Source organism: Triturus cristatus, chromosome 9, assembly GCF_964204655.1.
Source record: "Triturus cristatus chromosome 9, aTriCri1.1, whole genome shotgun sequence".
In the NCBI taxonomy this organism is placed as follows: Eukaryota; Metazoa; Chordata; class Amphibia; order Caudata; family Salamandridae; genus Triturus; species Triturus cristatus.
The window spans coordinates 677,040,554-677,062,356 of NC_140592.1; the positions used below are offsets into that span (position 1 = coordinate 677,040,554).

The 21,803-nt window shown below is 47.4% G+C and overlaps 1 protein-coding gene across 1 annotated transcript in view; it reads right to left on the reverse strand.

Moving 5' to 3' along the window:
* The window catches only part of POLA2 (DNA polymerase alpha 2, accessory subunit), a 284,968-nt gene that overhangs the window by 171,158 nt on the left and 92,007 nt on the right, over window positions 1-21,803 (reverse strand). The window contains exons 9-10 of the mRNA XM_085625754.1: window positions 9,026-9,088; window positions 6,228-6,270 (exon numbers count right to left, since the gene is read on the reverse strand). Coding sequence (XP_085481880.1) covers window positions 6,228-6,270; window positions 9,026-9,088 — 106 coding nt within the window. The remainder of the gene's footprint in view (window positions 1-6,227; window positions 6,271-9,025; window positions 9,089-21,803) is intronic.

Here is a 21,803-nt window from a genome sequence, read left to right on the forward strand (position 1 = left end):
GTGTGGCGTGCAGCAGTGTGTGGCGTGCAGCAGTGTGTGGCGTGCAGCAGTGTGTGGCGTGCAGCAGTGTGTGGCGTGCAGCAGTGTGTGTCGTGCAGCAGTGTGTGTCGTGCAGCAGTGTGTGTCGTGCAGCAGTGTGTGGCGTGTAGCAGTGTTACGCGTGCAGCAGTGTGTGGCGTGCAGCAGTGTGTGGTGTGCAGCGGCATGCAACAGTGTGTGGCGTGCAACAGTGTGTGGCGTGCAGCAGTGTGTGGCGTGCATCAGTGTGTGGCATGTAGCAGTTTTGGCCTTTAAACAACATGCCCTCCCCATTTGTAGGGTTTCTGTGCTCTGTGTTAGGCAGGCTAACCATTCAAACATGCTCTGTAAAGCTTCAACATGATAAAAGCCCCGGCACCTCTTTGGTTACAAATTAAGCACTAGGAAAGTGGCTGTAGCCAAGACACTATTGAATTTTAGTTTATATGCTCTGTGTTACGCAAACTAAATAAAGACATATACAGTGTAAAGCTGCTGCCTATTCAAAACACCGGCACTTCCTTTGTTACAAATTAAGCACTAGGAGGGTGGCTGTAGCTACGTGTTTGCAGCTACACACAAATAAAGTAATAACGTAGCTCCACTTTAGGTCATATTTATGTTTGTGTCTATAGAAATATCAACTAATTTGTCCACAATCACAGGCTATTAAGCATATTCAGACATTAAAACCTGGTTTCAAAACTCGTAAGTTAGCAGTAGTGGCCTTTAAAGAACATCCCCTCCCCATTTTTCCGGTTTGTGTGCTCTGTGTTAGGCAGGCTAAACAAAACAACATGCTGTGTAAAGTTTCCACCTAATCAGAGCCCCGGCATCTCTTCTGTTACAAATTAAGCACTGGGAAAGTGGCTGTAGCCAAACCACTATTAAATTTCAGTTGATGTCCTCTGTGTTACGCAAAATAAAAAAAAAGTATAAAGTGTAAAGCTTTTGCCTCATTAAAACACCAGCACTTATTTGTTACAAATTAAGCACTAGGTGGGCGGCTGTAGCTACGTGTTTACAGCTACACACAACAAGTAACATGATACCTACAACAAGTTAGGACTATTGGCTTTGTCAATCGTTGTTAGTTGCATAAGATAAATTAGCAGTAACTGTGGCTTGTATATAATATTGAAAAAGCATCCACTTGAAGCACTAGTGACACCACGACAATGTTACTGCTCCTGAGTTACAAAAAGAGGCACAAGAATCCAGAGCAGACATGGTGAGTAAGTTGGCTGAAGAGGTGGGGGTGGCAAATGGTGTTCACGGGCGCTTTGATGTCCTCAGTGGCCGCGCGGCTCACTGAAAACATCAAAGCGCCCTCGAAATGTAAGTGATCGCAATCGCGATCACACTGTGTGACAGGCGAAAGTGAAAGACGAGTGCTTTCAGGCTGCCAAATGGTGCGCGCGCCCGGCACACATGCACAGTAGTTGGCGGCCTGAAAGCACTCGTTTGCACTTCCAAAAGTGCTTACTATAAGTCTCGCCAGAGCAGCGCTAAAGCGCTGTCTCAGGCGAGACCTAAACATCCGACTATGTGATTTGTTACGGGTAAAAAACATGCATGGTACTACCGTGCCCCCACGTGGTTGGTAAGCAGTATTACAAAATTACCAGGAAAAAAAAAAGGAATTCTGCCAGTGTACGTAGTCTTGACAAAGAAAGCTCTTGCAGAAGCGGTCTGGGATTAAGCACAAAATATATTAACTAAATATAATTTTATCACATATCATTTGAAAGGATTCCTGCTGGGGCAAAAGCGCCATAGATACACAGACCTCCCCCGTAGATTAAGGGGTTTATGTTCTCAAACCCATGTACACGGTGCCCTTTCTCCTATGAAACATACACAATTTGTGCCTTAACATAATTACTACACAATCTAAATGATATGAGAAAGCGCCAAAAGGAGAAACCCTTTTTACTGTAAAGCCAGGTTTAAAAGCGGTGCTCAGCCTAGATTTAAATGTATTTGAAAAATCCGCTTGCAATAAATTAAGCTAAAAGTTCCACAAGTGAAAATTATTTGCACACTTTGCCCGCGCGTGCTTTGAGAACCATCTCGGAGGAGGGTGCAGTGCAGTGCAGGAGGGGAGGATGGAGAGCGCAGGAATATTTAGAGGGCAGCATAAACTCAAAACCGCACCTGTGCCCTCCGTTTCTACGTTTGTATTGTCGGTGATGAAAGAGTTGATGAAAAATTAATTTCTGGTTGGCCAAGACACCCCTCAGAGGATTTCTACAGAGACTAAACAGGAGGCGAGAACTGACTTTGAGGGACACTGTAAATGACAGAATAAGGACAACTCCATTGAGTTAAATGTTTTCTGCCAGAAAGGTAGGATGTCGACCATCTTAGAATGGTTTGAGAGGTCTATAAAACCAGAAGAGCTATAGTAGTGCCAAGTAGTTAAGACAGTCAAGGGGGCTGAGAGCACCAAGACGTAGTGGTTACTGTTTCCAATCCCTAGGCCATTATTTACCTCCAACAAAATTGCTGCAAATGCGTAGTACATATGTTCGGATGGAAAAGTCGTCTGCATTGTAATGGATGTGCACACTTGACCCGAGTGCCCAACTGTACTGATGTTTGGATTCCTAATGCTGATTTTCGTTGTCATACGCAAACATGGATCATGTGTGTTCGCCATGGCACAGGCCTGTCTCACGGATTGTGGTTTTGTTGGTCTGGGGAGGACGCCGAAAGTGCTACCCTCATAGCGGTGGAAGGATACTGCCTTCAGCAGAAGTCAAGCAGCACGAGCGCTGTGGTGGCAGCATACCAGGCAGTGATCAGCAGTAGTTAACAGGCCCCTTATAACACGCGCCACTAGAGTGAGGCCTACAAGCTCACTCATTTTGAAGTTCCAGTGCTGTGTACTTAACTCAATCTTGGCCTACATTGGTTTATTGTGAAGTGCTGCACAGTGCAGAAGTGATTATCTGCGCTGGGTGTATGTGTGCCTGTGAAAGGTACCATACGTGAAGGATGTAGTACTGAGCAGTGAGTTGTGGTGAGTGCATGTGCTGAACGTATGTGTGCCTGTGAGTGGTACAATACACAAAGGGTACAGTGCTTTGCAGTGTGTGCATGTTCAATGGTTGTGCTGGGTGCAGGTGTGCCTACGAGTGTACAATGCATAAAGGATACAGTACTGTGCAGTGTGTGTATATAAGCCGTATACATGCATTGGATGGATGTGTGCTGTGAATGGTACAATGCATGGAGGACCCCGAGTTCCATTTTGGGAGGCCAGGTCCTGCATTGTGGAATATGGAGAGGAGGTAGAGAAATCCCCCTGAACACATTTATGTATCCCATCTACTCTTTAAAGGGTGCTTTAAAACGCGCCAGAACGGTTACAGGCACCCTTATTGCCACATTTGTGGCTGAACATATCCCAAAAAATCTCTGAAAGCTTAGAGCACACCACTCCTGACACCCCACATGCTGCTAAACATCTAATGTTGTACAAGGGGCTACTGCTGCCGCCCAGTTTTCTTTTCTGCCAGTCCTGAAATCAAGATGTCGTGCGCTTTCAATATTTCTTTATCAGGGACTGGCTCCAAACTCCTAGCAGACTCCACAGGTAGCCATGCGGTGGCACTAAAGGTACTTTTAGATTCTTGAGGTGGTAGAACTGCGGCCAGCTGTCAAGAGCACATCCATTTGCTATGATAGCCTACTAATGTATGCCACATCTATACAAATACATGTTAACCTGTGTGCATTAGCGAGGAGAGAAACACGTTTAAAAGAAGGCATTCACAGAACACTGGGTGAGAAGAGATAAAATGGGGCTCATAATTGGCAGATGCATCTCTTTACCTCACTACATGTAGTGAATGTGGTGGGAGCTTTCATCAAGGGCGCACACAAGTGAGAGGTGTTACTTATCAGCGGTGCAAGACACACAGGCAGATTTACGATTTAAGTGTTGTGTGTGCTTACCTCTCAGTCAAAATATCCAGTCCAAAGAAGCATCCTCTGTGTATTAAACACAGGGTACAGACATCAACGGTAACCTGCAGGTTATGATTTTGAAAACCTGGAGCGACGGCTCCACCTTACAACCAGCCAGTGTGGATACAATGAGTACCAATAAACTGAGCAATTATAGCTGCTGTTCTTTATTTGCTTAGAGACGATAAACTGGTAAAGAACAGAGAGAAGGGAAAAGGCCGTGATGGGTTAAAAGCAGTGGAGGGGGGTGTTCATTAAAAACAACAGCGGGTGGTGGTTTAACAAGTCGGGCAGGGGAGAAGACTGCCGGCAGATGCACTCGAATGGAGTGCTTGATAAGAAATGAGAAACAAGCATTGGCATTGCCAATAGGTCTCGCTTTTGGGACCTTATAAGCATTTAGTTATGTAGCACAACATCCTTGGTGCAACAACACCAACTGTTGCATGGCTAAACACAATTATAAAGTTCCATAGGCGAGACCTATTGGCTATTCCAATGCTTGTTAAAATAATGTTGGCCCTGCTGACATCATTCAAGAGCAAATTAATAAGTGAATGATTCCGGGAACTGGAAATTTCTTTCAGCCCAAAAATACCTTTTAGCCCGAAGTGGCCAACAGCATGTGCAAATCTGTTGCACTTTAAAAAAAAAAAAAAAAAGTGAAAACGCAGAGGAGCGCCGCGCCCGAGGTCGGCAGAGGCTTGTTTTGAGCCGGCCGCCTTCACGTGTGGACAACAAGCTGTGAACTTGGCTAATCCGGGCAGGCCAGCTCTGTCCCTCGGCTGCACAGCCAGGCTTGTGTGCCCTGGAGGAGGGCGGAGACGAGCGTTTTCAAGGAGCGAGGCGAAAGCAGAGACAAGCTGCCGTGTGAGGAGGCAGGCTGGTCTGCAGCCGCCGCCATACCCATGGTGCCGTCAAGATCCTAGGCCGGCTGCCACACGGGGCATGTGCGGGCTTTGGAGGGGCGGGCGAGAGCACAGACAAGCGCTCGCTTCTCCGCAGACGACTGACAAGTTCATAACCTTTGCAGTCTCCAGCCCAAGAGCGCTACTGCTAAGGAGGGGAGAGGGCAGAGTCAGGATTTTGCTTGCCGACGCCTCTCCAAGTTCTCTCAAGAAAGCAGCAGTAAAGAGTAAGGGCATTTAGGCGCTAGACACCAGCGAATGCATGGCACGGGGGTCAACGCGGGAGGGCATGTACAGCACCCCCGGGAAAGCAGGACGCAAAGGTGTTGCTCACATCAGAGGTCATACCATCACCATATGAAGAGCATGGCACTGAAAAACGAGGAAGAACAGTATTTGGCGGGAGGCTCAGTCCATGTACAGCGTTCTCCTTGCGGGAGCGAGCAGCGGCGCCATTTGCAAACAGATGGCGGCGCTGCTTGCTCCCGCAATGTAAACGCCGTACATGCATGAGTGCTCATTGGAAACAGTGCAAAACATGCACGAGTTTCCCAAAAAATCCGAAGTGATTCCAAGAGGTCACTCCAAAGCAGCGCTTGTGCACTACATAGGCGAGACCTAAAAAGCGCCTTCAGAGTCCGCAGCCAGTGGAAGGCCACTAGCCGGAAGCTGTACTTGGGCCAATCTCCACACCACAGCATGGACAGGCAAAGCAGTGTAGGAAGCCTGGACAGTTAAAGCTGACGACATGCTGACCAATCAGAAGCAGGTAAATTAGCGCAGTGCTGGAATCAACGAATGATAAGCAAAGGTAATTATTCGGCAGGTTGTAAGCCCCTTTTACCCTTTTTTTTTCAAATTACAAAAGATTTTGCAACAGCTGTGCAGGAGAAAAAAAAAAGCAAAGTTTAATTTTCCTCGCTTTAAAAAGCTGCTCCCTATCCGACCTGCCCTGCCTTTCACCATGGCTGCTGGCTCAGGCAGCAGGCGTTGTGACGTCAGAACTCCACTATAATAACCTATTACAGTTGAGCTCTGAGGTGTTTCCTTTATAATCGTCGAATGGGTGTGCCACTAGTCGCCTATTATAAATAAATTAGAGAGAGGAGTTTATACAGGGATTGCAGAATACCATGTATTATAATATACTTCTGACTAAGGGGCAAACATCAGAACACTCTGCTTCCGGCCCAACTGGCATTAGGAAGGAACTATAAAGGAAAGCCGGATTTCTTAATATTCGAACTTGCAAGTCAGAAAAGCAATACTCATTAGCATTAAACACAATGAGCTGCACCAGGGCAGCCTTAGGTTCTTAATACTTGCCTTGAAAGGGTTCCGTAGGCTCGTAGAAAGAAAGCGGCACACCCTGTTGAGAAAGAAAACACATGCGATTTAATAAACGAAAAGTAGGTGTAATTCAAAATGCATGCACACTGTGGAAAGTACTTTGGGCTAGTGTAGGGTGGAACTGTCGCCCATGCCAGAAGGGTTAACTCAGCTTCTAAGGCGGACAGGAATGCCAGGAATTGAGACGTTTTGTGACAGCATGTCACTGAAAGGCTGATGGGGGTGGAGAAGGTGAAGTCAAAGGCCTGGCATGGTGCATCAGTGGACATGGTTGTCACATCAGTGAAACCTCAAACGGTTTTCCAAAGGGTTGCAGCATAAACATGGTGCACTGATGAGACATCCTTAGTATCATAGAAGGAGACTGAGCCGCAGAGATTTGTCGTCTTGTTGTTTGCAACTGTATCATATAACCTGGATAAACCCCTGCCTGCAACTGCACATTATGGTATACAGAGAAGAAATCAGTTGTTTATCTGTAACTCTACTCCCCAAGCTCTAGTATCTCTCATAGAATCACTTACTTGAAGCATTGCATGTCACCAGGCCCAGAACTCCCAGCATTTCACCATAAAAACAAATAGCAGTAACATGCACATAGGCAAAGCAATAGTTTTTGTTTCGTAGACCATTTCCCTCATCGAAACCACCCAAATTACAGCGACTAAGGTGAATATGGTAAGGTTACGTGCTTGCAACCCTAGATCTCACCCATGGATTACCATATTAAATGTATTCACAGAATATCTCCATCTAATTTCTGGATCCAGGAACACTTTTTTCAGACACCTCTTTCCAGCTTTATTTTTTGTAAAAGAGATGTCTTTCCAAAAGTAACCATGTAATTTTTTTGTTTGCAGGTAATTTTGATTATAATTTAAAACTAAACTTAAGCAAGCAACTGGACTTCACAACCTTTTTTAATTCTCACTTTTAAGAGAAAAAACACATGAGATAGGCGGCAGTCTTCTTCGAAAGTCATTCAGTACCGTCACAGAAAGAAACAGGGAATGCTCCATCTGCAGAGCCCATTGCAGGTTATCAGTTCATTTTGATGGTAAAGACAGAAAAAAGGATCTTAATTGCTATTTTCATATCCATTCCCCTGTGTTAGAGGTGGGTCTGGGGGTAATATATGAATTTTAAGGAAGATATCCTTGGTGGATAACTAGGACTAAAAGTATCTTCACCATCACCCAATCTTCATTCATATTCACAAATGCGAATTTCAATATCTGTTTTATGCCTCTCACTGTCCTTGGCTTTACCAGGCCATCTTTCTGTTCTCCCATCACTAGTCTAGGTATTGCGGAAGATGTATCTTGGCTAGCTACACGAAAGAAGCACTGAATATGCAGGTCATCAGTGAGCGCAGAAGAGATTAGATAGCAACTGCAGTGATGTGAAGATCTGTGTGGCGCTAAAGGCATTTCTGATGTACATAAAAGATCCTGTACTTTGAACAACAATGATTGTGGATCCTTGTGGCTAAAACAGCAACCGAGTATTGGATTCTCTATCAAGGTGGGGTGTTGGCATTTATCTGGGACACAAGGTCAATTTCAGAGTCTTTTCAAAATTGTTGTTGTGATTCTTCTATTAGGAGTCAGTTGTACAAATAAAGGGAGTCTTTTACCTTCCTTCTCCTGAGGTTAGCCCTACCACTGCCGTGTGTTAGAGAACAAATATAGTGCAGACTGCAGGTCATCTAGAAATTCTCTACTCGTAGGTCTCACGGGTAACTAGATTGCCCTGCGCTTCCCCCATAATTGGCTACATAGAAATATGGATCTTCTAGGTGTACTGCTAGTACCCAATCCTTGTTGCTGAACGCCTAGGATCAACGTTGCCTTCTCACTCATTTGCTCGCTGTTTTTATGCCTCGAGTAGGAATGAATGGGCCAATGTTTCTCAGAATAAAGTAGCAGAAATAAATGTAGTTTCAATTTTCTCTAGACCTCACCTTTCTAGCAGTGCTCACCTCCTGAACCAGCTGGTCCAAGTTAAGAGGATTAATTACACTCACAGGTGGAAAATGTCATGGGGCCTTCTGAATAAACCTAGGCTATTGTCTGTCCTGTGAAATGCTGGCCACCCATTTGTCTTGGTTAGGCTATTTTCTTCAGTGACAAGCAATGCAGTGTGTTTTTTTAACTTCCATAGGGGCCCTTGTTAATGGAAGGAAATGAAAAGCACTGAGTTTTTGGTTATTAGCTGGAGGCTTCGCAAGGAGTGCCAAACACTGGGTTCATCCACAGCATCTGGATTGACGTGTTTGTTAGTAAGGCTTCTACCTCTCTTGCAGAGGTTTATGCTAGTAGGGGCTCTAGACAAGCTTGAGGGCAAAGCTGTCACAAGACTTTGAGGGCTGGGAATTCTTTTTCTTCCATATATTGACTAACTTCCGTGTGTTAGCCTACATTCTCATCCTCTGTGTATCATCAGCATGCAAAACCAATAAGTATTGTACATCAAGCTGGAATCTAGAAAAGGCGAAGCTGCTCATGGAAATCCAGACAATATCAACAGTTTAATCAGATTGCAATTAAAATGCAGTGGTAATAAATTTGTGTACATAAAAGCTGCATTACAAATATATAATCCTGCTGTTTTATTTTACAATGTTTATGTTGAACATGTTAAATAGGGTTAGGTTGAGGGATGGGATAGGAGGAAGGGCTAGAGTAAATTATATGGCCAGGGTAAGATTTAAGGATATGCACAGATAAGAGATTGTGCAGCTGAACTAATTACAGCATTTTCTGTTGTCTTACCTCGTATAATTTGGAGGCCACCAGTTTCCGACCTGTGCTGTTTGTACCCTCCATCACTACCACCTAGAAACAAGCAAACAATTGTAATCTTTGAAAAAAATCACAGGAAGTGATACCAGGATCAATTATTTTCACGCCATGTGTAACACTCGTTAGCAGAGCTTTTCTTGGTTTTATTGCTGTGGCACAGATTCAAAGTCTCCAATTCTAAGGCACAGGTCTAAGACCAAAATCTCCACTGTTTGGAATCAGTTTCCTGACATATCTGCCTTATGTTTGGTATAGACACAAAGACAGAAGCATGAGGGAAACACTCCTGTTTAGGGCATCAAACTGATGTGAAGATGGTGTCAAAACACAGGCCCTTGTGATTTTCCAGTTTTAGGTTACATTGGCTTTTTAATCCCTTCCCCTAACAATGCAATGATGTTAAAGAGCGCGGCATACACACAGATCCTACTGGTTGAGTACCCCACATGAGGAATCACACAAAAGCAGCCTTCACCGACTTGGTGAAGGTTATTCCATTCCCTTGAACTTCCTGGCCTGCAAGAGATGTTCACCAAGTGCCATAAACCTGCAAAAGCTGTGGCCCTGCAGGATCCGCTTGTCCCTAGATGAGTTCTCTCCTAAAAAATGTATAAATTCCCAGAGTACCCTGTGTTAGCGACTGATGAAGCGCAAAACTCATTTTCATTTGTAAGGGTGCATTAGAAACACATGTGCATATAATCTTTTGTCGTATTACGGCTAGGCTCCTTCAGACCCGAGGAGGGCAAACAAGCTGGCAGCCTCCATCAATATTGCTTATATTTCACAGACTATGTAACCCTCAGAACCAAGACACTTCCTCCAACTGTATGGCGGTGGCACTGAAGGAGGAGGAAATGAGTGCGTCCCTTCTGAGGGCACTATTACAGAATCAGAAGCAGTACCAGTGAACAAAAGGTTCCTAATTTGGAAAATTTTCTTTTCCAAGTCAAACTGAAAGCATCTGAAGCTAGGAAGTTTGATAGCAACTTGATTATCCATAAACCAAAAACAAACAAGGTGTTGGTGGTGAGGGTGTATAAGGGGATCACTTACATCTGATCCTGGAAAGACAAGAGGAAGATCTTAGCTTTGCTGAACTTCTGGCCAAGATGACATGAAAAGAAGAGATTTCGTCCATTGCTTAAATTCTCAATGGTGAGTTGGTGGAGATATAGGAGAAAGGAAGAGCCACTGCAAATGAAAGGGCGTATTTCTTCTGTCCATGGTAATGGTAGGAGTTTGCAAATACTGTAGACTGATAGGCATGTGGATCGACTGTCCATGGTCCTGGAACCCTTTGGGCTGTTTTTTTTTAATCAAATGTCATTTTCTTGCTGTGGTGCACAGAGCCTTTGTACCAAGTGATGGTTTTCACAGTAGGTAGCAATGATGTTAGTTGCAAGCAGGGGTATGCAAAACAAGGGCCCAATGAATTGCGGGATGTCTGTGCCAGGCGGTCATCAGCCTTCCTGAAGCAGCAATCAGGGAATGACAAATGGCAAGTCCTGCCTAGAAACTTCCTCTCTTGAACAACAGAAAACCGCTGACCCCACCACCAAACCACAAAATGGCAGGGCTCAGGATGAACTAATAAGCAGACCCTTGCTAAAATGAACTCACTGAATTCATAAGGATTCCCCAGTCTCCGGCCTTGCCTGGGTCCCCAGCTCGAGCCACAGGAATACAGGAAGTACAATTGCACTGTGTGGAGAAGATGTATCCGCCATCCACCATTTTGTACCATGCTTAACCACGGGCCATCCAAAACTAAACTCCTTGACCCCGGAAATCAAAAGTCAAACCGTACACAGCATCTGGCTACATTGCATGTGCTACACATTCACCCTGCACGCACGCACTCTGTACACACGCGATATATCAGCACAAGAGTTTAGGAGTAACACTAAAGTGGAACACAAGTGGGTTCATTAGTATACACATTCCTCTGTGGCACAGAAAAAGGTCCGGTCACATCTAGTAATTTAACTCAGTACACTGTCACCACCGATTTATGTGATCAATCCAAGGCATGGACAGTAGTTTTATTTTGGTTCTGGGGGCACGCTTGGTGTGTCACTCTAGGTCACAGAACCGGTTCTGGAATTAGGCAGTATTGTGGAGAAGCCTCAGACAAAGCACAGATGTCGGAAAGTGGGTTTCTGTTGCAGTAACCCCCCCCCCCCCTTTAGTGACCCCACATCCTCCAACAGACCAACAGCCAGGACCCAAGGAGACCTATGAAATAGCTTCCTTACTTACCAGTCAGGAGCTAAAGGTGTGGTTCTGGGTACTGACAGCTGTCAGCAGCCTCTGCTGAGTGTTAGCCTTCATGGCAGCCCTATCCTTGGCATGGTGGCCTAACCCCCTGCCAAATAGCTAGTCAGGCCCCCTGACCTTATTGGTCATGGTGGGGTTGCTCAAGCTGTGGGTAACCTCTGTGGGTAAGCTGGGCCTAGCCCTGGCTAAGTTAGAAATTACAGAGGCCTGCACCTCTAAACCCAAAATAAAAAGGTGGGACAAGGACACTAAAAGTCAAGGAGAGGAGCCTTGGGAGTCTGGTCCTGAAACTGATAAGACATGCCAGCTCCCCAAAGGGACTAGCCTGGACAGAAGGATATAAGGCAGAGTAGGCCCTGCAACTTTCAAACCACTTCCCCAACTCTCCCTCGCCTGAAAGACTAGGTAGACTCCCCCAGCATTGGCAGAAGTCTCCTGGCCTTTGGGCTGGGGGAGGCTTGTGTAAGAAAGTGGGTTTCTGTTGCAGTAACACCCCCCTTTTTTTTGCCTAAATAGCTGATGCACTTTTCCTTGTTGTGCCCTGGGCTCCTGCCAATCAGGTGCCCAGGGCCTGTGTTCCTTCCCTAAAAACTGCCTAACAGCCAAAACCCAAATTGGCAAACCCTGGCCACATGTCAGCCCCTGGTAAATGGTACCCTAAGTACCCAGGGCCTTGTGACCAGGGAAGGCCTCTAAGGGCTGCAACACTCATTGTGCCACCCTTAGAGGCCCTGTACCCTGACACACACACACTGCTCTTGCAGGCTGAGTGTCTGGATACAAGACAAAACAGAGAGTCGACATGGCACACATCCCTGTGTGCCATGCCCACAACCTACACTGCCCTGGCATACATCAGCCACCCCTCTAGCTGGGTGCCCTATGCCAGTGGTGTGGACACGGAGGCAGGAGCCCTGTGCCCCTACAGTACCCAGGTCCATTCCTGGGTCCTGTAAGTGCAGTGCTGCCACCTAAGAGTATATGGTGCTGGGAGCTTGTCAAACACGAACTCCACAGCACCATAATGGCAGCACTGAAGACTGAGAAGTTTGGTATCAAACTGCTCAGCACATTAAATCCACACTGATGCCAGTGTGTGATTTAATGTACAAAGCACAACAGAGGGCATCTTAGAGAGGCCCCCTGAAACCTAAACCTACAATCCACGTCTGTTCTGAGGCTGCCTAGGCTGCCACACAGCAGACATGTTGCTGGACCCCTGGGTAGGAGAGCCCCTGCTCTCCTGGGTCTGCAACAATGCACATCCTGGGCGAGGTGCTAAATCTCCTCCCCCAGGATGGGAAGGGGGAAGCTTCAAAGGCATTCCGCCTCTGTGAGCTTCCCCAGGCCACTGCAACCCCCCACTCTGGCGGAAAGCTTGGCCGGAAACCCCAAATAAGGACCGGGGATGTGCCAGCCTGCCAACCCCACCCCTCAGGTGGGGGAGGCGAGGTGAAGCACATCTCCGGGCTCTCGCCATCTTGAAGATGGGAAGCCCTGCCCAATGAGGACTAGGCTCCTGCCCCCCTCCCACAAGGAGAGGCAGGATAGGGGGTGTACCCACCCCAGGACAGGGACCCATTGGCCCCTGCCCTTCACCTACCTGTAACGCCCCCAAATCTAGTATTAAGGGGCACCCTGAACCTTCCTTCCTCAGATTCCAGATTCGAAACTACAAGAAGAGCAAGAAGAACAAAGACCTGCCCTGCAGCTGCTAAAAAGAGGAAGACACTAACTGCTTTGGCCCCAGCACTACCGGCCTGTCGACCCTCGAACCTGCTCCTGCTCAGCATCTCTCGTGGCCAGCAACCTCACCAACCCTGGAGGACCTGGCTACCTTTTGGCTCTAAGCCCCTGGGACTCCCATGAGTAGAGGCTCTACTCGAAACCTATCTCTAACCCCTGGCAGCAGCCCGGAACCGCGAACCCAGCACACTCTGCACCAGCCGAGCCTGGCCAGTGCCGGAGTGAACAAAGACCCTGAGGACGACCCCACGGCAACTGTGACCCCGAGTCCGGCACCCAAGGACCTCCCTCGACATTCCTGAAGAAGCCTGCAGCCTCAGAACCAGGTGCCCCCCAACCGCGATCAACTGAGGGTAAGATTTCCCGACGCCTAAAGGCACCCCTGCACGCGGCGCCCCACGGCCCCCTGTGTCCAATCCCGGGGTACCTACCTATCCTCCAACTACCCAACTTACCTCTCGAAGTGGTGGTGGCACCTGAAGAGTCCTCGTTGCCGAGCTTGCAGTCTTTTTCCTAACCGGAGATTTCCCATTGACATCCATTGAGCGTCTGAAGGCTCAAAAGCACTCTGCACCCAGCCGCCCGAGTGGCCCTGGCAGAGAAAACTCTATTCCTTCCTACTTCCCCACATGCCCTGAGTAAGTGACCAGGAGCCCAGCTCCCACAGCGGCATGGCTTGCCAGTCAGCAGCCACCAAACAAGGCCCCCCTATCCCTCATAGGATAACATTGGGCTTAACTCTCTCTGCACCCGGCCGCACTAGAGCCGCTAAGGGTGAACCAACTGTACCTACCTGACCCTGGGAGACCCCCGAGTCTGTGCCCAGAACCTCAACTCTGCCAGTCGAGTACTTAACCTTGAGACCCCCGAGTCTGTGCCCAGAACCTCAACTCTGCCAGTCGAGTACTTAACCTTAAACCGCAAACTCTATTTTCCCCGTAGGGTAACATTGACTGGCTTTTTCCTGAAATTTCTTCTAAGTGTGGACTTTTCAAATCTTCAAATATTCACCAAAAATCAGCCGAGTGACAAAAACAAATTTACTCTCCTGTTCCTAGGTGAACTCCCAGTGCTGGATCTTGGTGCCCAGCACTGACTCTGAAAAATCTCTACAACTGTACTTACCCGTAACTCAATTTTCTTCCATAGGAAACCATTGACTGTTTTTCTGTGAAATTTCTTCCAAGTGTCGATTTCTGCAATCTTTAAATATTCTTCAAAAATCGTATAATATCTGAAAACGTAATTGCTTACCTGTTTTGGATAAAGGTCCCAGTACTGAGTCTAGGCACCCAGTACTGGATTACAAAAGTAACGAGAACGTACTGTACCTGTACCCTGCATTTTCTTCCATAGGGAATCATTAATTGTTTTCTCTGAAATATTTTCTAAGTGTCAACTTTTAAAATAGCTAAATATTAGTTAAAAATCATTACAGTACTAAAGTCGACTTTCATCACTTGATTCTGAGAACTGACCCGGGACTGAATCTAGGATCCAGTCCTGGAATTCCAAAAGTAATCTAAAAAGTAATCTGTTGCAAATAACTTGAATTTACCATTGAGCTCAATGTATTGTTGTGTTTAAAAATAGAGTTGCCTACTGCAACCTCTTGTAACTGTTTACTAAAATCTATTGCATATTGCAAAAGTATTTATATGAAACATCTACTGTTGAGAAAGTATATTTTAACTCCAAGTGTTGGTTCTAAAATAAAACAAGCATATATTTTTTATATATAAACCATTGGCCTAGAGTTCAGTTATTGAGTGTGTGAAACCATTTGCTGACTGAGTGTGTACAACAAATGCTTTACACTGTCCTCTGGTACTGCCTTACTGCTCGACCAAGCTACCACTTCAGAGAGTAAGGTTATACCTAACTTTAACCTCTGTCAAACCCTGGGGGACTGTGGACTCTGTACACCCTGTACCTATTAAGGAACAGTATATACAGAGCCACTTTCTCACATTGGTGGATCGGCGGTGGGATACAAACTTGCATTTGCTGGACTACTTGGTTACCATCTGATCACACAACAGAATTCTTAAAAATTGCCTTTAGAATTCTGATTGGTCTTTTCCAAAATTACTAAAAGTCTTGCTAGGGCCTTGCTTAAGACCCATTAGAATTTTAGAAAAATAAAAGTCACTATAGTCAGGGTAGAGGATTAGAACTGTCAGGTTAGAATGACTCAAACAAACCCAGCTATTAGTGAAAATAATAACATGGACCTGGTGGAGGAGCTCGACCTCACACCTTACTTACACTTGTCTTTCAAGGAATTGAGGTCCCTATGCAAACTCAAAAATATACCAATGGGCCTGCATCCAACCAAACTAGGGCTCCAGGAGCTCTTGGCTGAGTATGCTAAGGACCACCCATCTGAACATGGTGATGGCCAGTCAGATGAGGAAAGGGAAGAAGAGGAGGTGGATAATAACCACCCCATACTATTCCCTAGGGAGGAGAGGGCACCCATACCCTTCAATCCAAGAATTAGCATCTGGGGACATAGAGATCACACAGGTGACTCTGGTACCAGAGAGATCACTGGGGGAACCACCAGTGAAGAGGACAGCCTTTTAGCAAGGCTGGCCAAAAGAATAGAGCTAGAGTCCAGGTTCCTGGCTCTAGAAAAAGAAAGGAGAGAGATGAGTTTAGCACCCATCAATGGTGGCAGCAATAATAAAAACAAGGATAGGGAGGAAACTTCTGAACCTAAAATCCCCAAAGGGATTGTCCCCAAGTTTGAGGAAGGTGATGACTTCACCAAATGGTTCACAGCCTTTGAGAGGGCTTGTGAAATAAGAAGAGTAAAGAAACCTCTCTGGGGGGCACTCCTGTGGGAACTGTTCTCTGGTAACTGCAGAGACAGGCTTCTGACCCTCTCTGGGCCAGAGGCAGGATCCTATGACCTCACGAGGAAGGCTCTGATTGAGGGATTTGGATTCACTACTGAGGAGTATAGAATTAGATTCAGGGGGGCTCACAAAACCCAGACCCAGTCCTGGATTGACTTTGTAGACTTCTCAGTAAAGACACTGGATGGTTGGTTAGCTGGACATGGTGTGCAGGATTTTACTGGATTGTACAATTTATTCATGAAGGGACATATATTAAGTAACTGCACCAATGAAAAGTTGCATCAGCATTTGGTAGACTTAGGTCTAATTTCTCCCCAAGAATTGGGAAAAAAGGCAGACCACTGGGTCAAGACTAGGGTGACTAGGACGTCCACTGGGAGTGACCAAAACAAAGGGTTCCCAAAGCCTCCCCAGAAGAAAGAGAGTGAACCCCTTGTGGGTAAAAGTAAGGAGTCCCAGGTAGCCCCCCAAAACCCTGACCAGGAGGGTGGGCCCAAAGACACCTCACACACTAAACCAGGGTACCAAGGTAAGAATTGGGATCCTAACAGAATATGGTGTTTCAACTGTCAGAAGTCTGGACACCACACCCAGGACTCTAGCTGTCCTAAAAACAAGATCCCTAGTACAGCTCCAGGGGTGACTAGTGTAGCCCCAGGGGTTGCCAGTATAGCTTGGGAGGGAGGGTCCTCAGATGAGGAAGACCTCCTAGCTTTCAACTGGGGAATGGGCCCAAGAAGCAAGCTGGAGATCCCAGAGGGGAGTAGACACTTCCACCACCTACTGGTGAATGGAATCCCAGCCACTGCCCTGAGAGATACCTGTGCCAGTCACACTGTGGTACATGACAGGTTGGTATTCCAACACCAGTATGTCCCAGGGGAAACAAGAAGGGTAAGGACTGCCCCAGGGGGAGTCACTCTTAGGCCTGCGGCTATAGTGCCCCTAGCCACAGCTGGGTCCCTTAGATGGAGAAAAGTGATAGTCAGTAAAAATCTCCCCCTTGATTGTCTCTTGGGAAATGACCACTTAGATGTGGAACTGAGCCAAAGAGAGGTGCTGGCCCAATGCCAGGCCTCGCCCAAAGAACCTGTGGGGGCTCAACCTGCAGTCAGTGCAGCTGAGTCCCAAAAGAGTGAGAAGAAACAGGGTAGGAAAGGTGGGCAACTGTTAGCCACAGTTCCAGAGAGCCAGGGAGATTTTATCCCAGTGAGGGAAAACTCCAACCATGGCACTGGTACAGCCCCCCTCTAACCAACAACAAGACCTGACTAGTCAGGTAACTGTCCAGCCTGAGTTAGTGGCTCCTCAGATGGCAGAACGAAGGGTGGAGAAGGGGTGTTCCCTACAAAGAGTAGTGACCCCACATCCTCCAACAGACCAACAGCCAGGACCCAAGGAGACCTATGAAATAGCTTCCTCACTTACCAGTCAGGAGCTAAAGGTGTGGTTCTGGGCACTGACAGCTGTCAGCAGCCTCTGCTGGGTGTTAGCCTTCATGGCAGTCCTATCCTTGGCATGGTGGCCTAACCCCCTGCCAAATAGCTAGTCAGGCCCCCTGACCTTATTGGTCATGGTGGGGTTGCTCAAGCTGTGGGTAACCTCTGTGGGTAAGCTGGGCCTAGCCCTGGCTAAGTTAGAAATTACAGAGGCCTGCACCTCTAAACCCAAAATAAAAAGGTGGGACAAGGACACTAAAAGTCAAAGAGAGGAGCCTTGGGAGTTAGGTCCTGAAACTGATAAGACATGCCAGCTCCCCAAAGGGACTAGCCTGGACAGAAGGATAAAAACCCGATTGGCCGCACTCTGGATAGGCGTACTCTCCGTTGCTACTACATTATCCAGAGTTCTATGGGGCTATTTGCTGGTATGACGAGCAGTGTGCGACCTACTTGGTTTATGTATTTAAGCTCCCTCGAGCAATTTGGGCTGACGAGCCTTGGTTCCGCACCTGCGCGCCGTGAGAGGTATTTTACCTTTAATATTTTGGCAGTTTACTTGGCACCCCACATACCTACCTGCTCCCTGCTGACGAGAGGCAATTACCTCGAAACACGTGTCCAGGGATGGCATTATAGTGACATACTCGTGGCATAGGCGTACTCTCCGTTGCTACTACATTATCCAGAGTTCTATGGGGCTATTTGCTGGTATGACGAGCAGTGTGCGACCTACTTGGTTTAGCCTGGACAGAAGGATATAAGGCAGAGTAGGCCCTGCAACTTTCAAACCACTTCCCCAACTCTTCCTCGCCTGAAAGACTAGGTAGACTCCCCCAGCATTGGCAGAAGTCTCCTGGCCTTTGGGCTGGGGGAGGCTTGTGTAAGAAAGTGGGTTTCTGTTGCAGTAACACCCCCCTTTTTTTTGCCTAAATAGCTGATGCACTTTTCCTTGTTGTGCCCTGGGCTCCTGCCAATCAGGTGCCCAGGGCCTGTGTTCCTTCCCTAAAAACTGCCTAACAGCCAAAACCCAAATTGGCAAACCCTGGCCACATGTCAGCCTCTGGTAAACGGTACCCTAAGTACCCAGGGCCTTGTGACCAGGGAAGGCCTCTAAGGGCTGCAACACTCATTGTGCCACCCTTAGAGGCCCTGTACCCTGACACACACACACTGCTCTTGCAGGCTGAGTGTCTGGATACAAGACAAAACAGAGTCGACATGGCACACATCCCTGTGTGCCATGCCCACAACCTACACTGCCCTGGCATACATCAGCCACCCCTCTAGCTGGGTGCCCTATGCCAGTGGTGTGGACACGGAGGCAGGAGCCCTGTGCCCCTAGAGTACTCAGGTCCCTTCCTGGGTCCTGTAAGTGCAGTGCTGCCAGCTAAGAGTATATGGTGCTGGGAGCTTGTCAAACACGAACTCCACAGCACCATAATGGCAGCACTGAAGACTGAGAAGTTTGGTATCAAACTGCTCAGCACATTAAATCCACACTGATGCCAGTGTGTGATTTAATGTACAAAGCACAACAGAGGGCATCTTAGAGAGGCCCCCTGAAACCTAAACCTACAATCCACGTCTGTTCTGAGGCTGCCTAGGCTGCCACACAGCAGACATGTTGCTGGACCCCTGGGTAGGAGAGCCCCTGCTCTCCTGGGTCTGCAACAATGCACATCCTGGGCGAGGTGCTAAATCTCCTCCCCCAGGATGGGCAGGGGGAAGCTTCAAAGGCATTCCGCCTCTGTGAGCTTCCCCAGACCACTGCAACCCCCCACTCTGGCGGGAAGCTTGTCCGGAAACCCTAAATAAGGACAGGGGATGTGCCAGCCTGCCAACCCCAACCCTCAGGTGGGGGAGGCGAGGTGAAGCACATCTCCGGGCTCTCGACCATCTTGAAGATGGGAAGCCCTGCCCAATCAGGACTAGGCTCCTGCCCCCCTCTCACAGGAGAGAGGCAGGATAGGGGGTGTACCCACCCCAGGACAGGGACCCATTGGCCCCTGCCCTTCACCTACCTGTAACGCCCCTAAATCTAGTATTTAGGGGCACCCTGAACCTTCCTTCCCCAGATTCCAGATTCGAAACTACAAGAAGAACAAGAAGAACAAAGACCTGCCCTGCAGCTGCTAAAAAGAGGAAGACACTAACTGCTTTGGCCCCAGCCCTACCGGCCTGTCGACCCTCGAACCTGCTCCTGCTCCAGCGCGGCATCTCTCGTGGCCAGCAACCTCACCAACCCCGGAGGACCTGGCTACCTTTTGGCTCTAAGCCCCTGGGACTCCCATGAGTAGAGGCTCTACTCGAAACCTATCTCTAACCCCTGGCAGCAGCCCGGAACCGCAATCCCAGCACACTCTGCACCAGCCGAGCCTGGCCAGTGCCGGAGTGAACAAAGACCCTGAGAACGACCCCACGGCGAGTCCGGCACCCAAGGACCTCCCTCGACATTCCTGAAGAAGCCTGCAGCCTCAGAACCAGGTGCCCCCCCAACCGCGATCAACTGGGGGTAAGATTTCCTGACACCTAAAGGCACCACTCCACGCGGCACCCCACGGCCTCCTGTGTCCAACCCCGGGGTACCTACCTATCCTCCAACTACCCAACTTACCTCTCGAAGTGGTGGTGGCACCTGAAGAGTCCTCGTCCCCGAGCTTGCAGTCTTTTCCCTAACCGGAGATTTCCCATTGACATCCATTGAGCGCCCGAAGGCTCAAAAGCACTCTGCACCCAGCCGCCCGAGTGGCCCTGGCAGTGAAAACTCTATTCCTTCCTACTTACCCACTTGCCCTGAGTAAGTGACCAGGAGCCCAGCTCCCACAGCCGTGTGGCTTGCCAGTCAGCATCCACCAAACAAGGCCCCCCTATCCCTCATAGGATAACATTGGGCCTAACTCTCTCTGCACCCGGCCGCCCTAGAGCCGCTGAGGGTGAACCAACTGAACCTACCTGACCCTGGGAGACCCCTGAGTCTGTGCCCAGAACCTCAACTCTGCCAGTCGAGTACTTACCTTTAAACCGCAAACTCTATTTTCCTCATAGGGTAACATTGACTGGCTTTTTCCTGAAATTTCTTCTAAGTGTGGACTTTTCAAATCTTCAAATATTCACCACAAATCAGCCGAGTGACAAAAACGAATTTACTCACCTGTTCCTAGGTGAACTCCCAGTGCTGGATCTTGGTGCCCAGCACTGACTCTGAAAAATCTCTACAACTGTACTTACCCTTAACTCAATTTTCTTCCATAGGAAACCATTGACTGTTTTTCTGTGAAATTTCTTCAAAGTGTCGATTTCTGCAATCTTGAAATATTCTTCAAAAATCGTATAATATCTGAAAACGTAATTGCTTACCTGTTTTGGATAAAGGTCCCAGTACTGAGTCTAGGCACCCGGTACTGGATTACAAAAGTAACGAGAACGTACTGTACCTGTACCCTGCATTTTCTTCCATAGGGAATCATTGATTGTTTTCTCTGAAATATTTTCTAAGTGTCAACTTTTAAAATAGCTAAATATTAGTTAAAAATCATTACAGTACTAAAGTCGACTTTCATCACTTGATTCTGAGAACTGACCCAGGACTGAATCTAGGATCCAGTCCTGGAATTCCAAAAGTAATCTAAAAAGTAATCTGTTGCAAATAACTTGAATTTACCATTGAGCTCAATGTATTGTTGTGTTTAAAAATAGAGTTGCCTACTGCAAACTCTTGTAACTGTTTACTAAAATCTATTGCATATTGCAAAAGTATTTATATGAAACATCTACTGTTGAGAAAGTATATTTTAACTCCAAGTGTTGGTTCTAAAATAAAACAAGCATATATTTTTTTATATATAAACCATTGGCCTAGAGTTCAGTTATTGAGTGTGTGAAACCATTTGCTGACTGAGTGTGTACAACAAATGCTTTACACTGTCCTCTGGTACTGCCGTACTGCTCGACCAAGCTACCACTTCAGAGAGTAAGGTTATGCCTAACTTTAACCTCTGTCAAACCCTGGGGGACTGTGGACTCTGTACACCCTGTACCTATTAAGGAACAGTATATACAGAACCACTTTCTCACAACAGATGCAAGATTTGCATGTTTGAATGGGGAACAAAAAGTCGCAATACCAGTTTCACGTGCGCTTGGTTCAATCCGGGCTTCTGTACATTCCCCATACGTTGAGCAGGGGAAATTCCCTTCCAAGCACTCGCCAACTTTCAGAAGTCGTAGTGCACTCCTTCCCAGCTGACAGACTTCCTGGGGTTCATCAAACAGTTTCTTGCCTGGGAATTTCAGAGCGCACAATGAGATCTCTTATGAAGGAGTTAAAATCCACCCTCTTTGCCCACAAGCTTGCATTAAGACTGATAACCTATCTCATCTGTCTTTTGGCTGCCGCCGGTCATGCCGTATTCC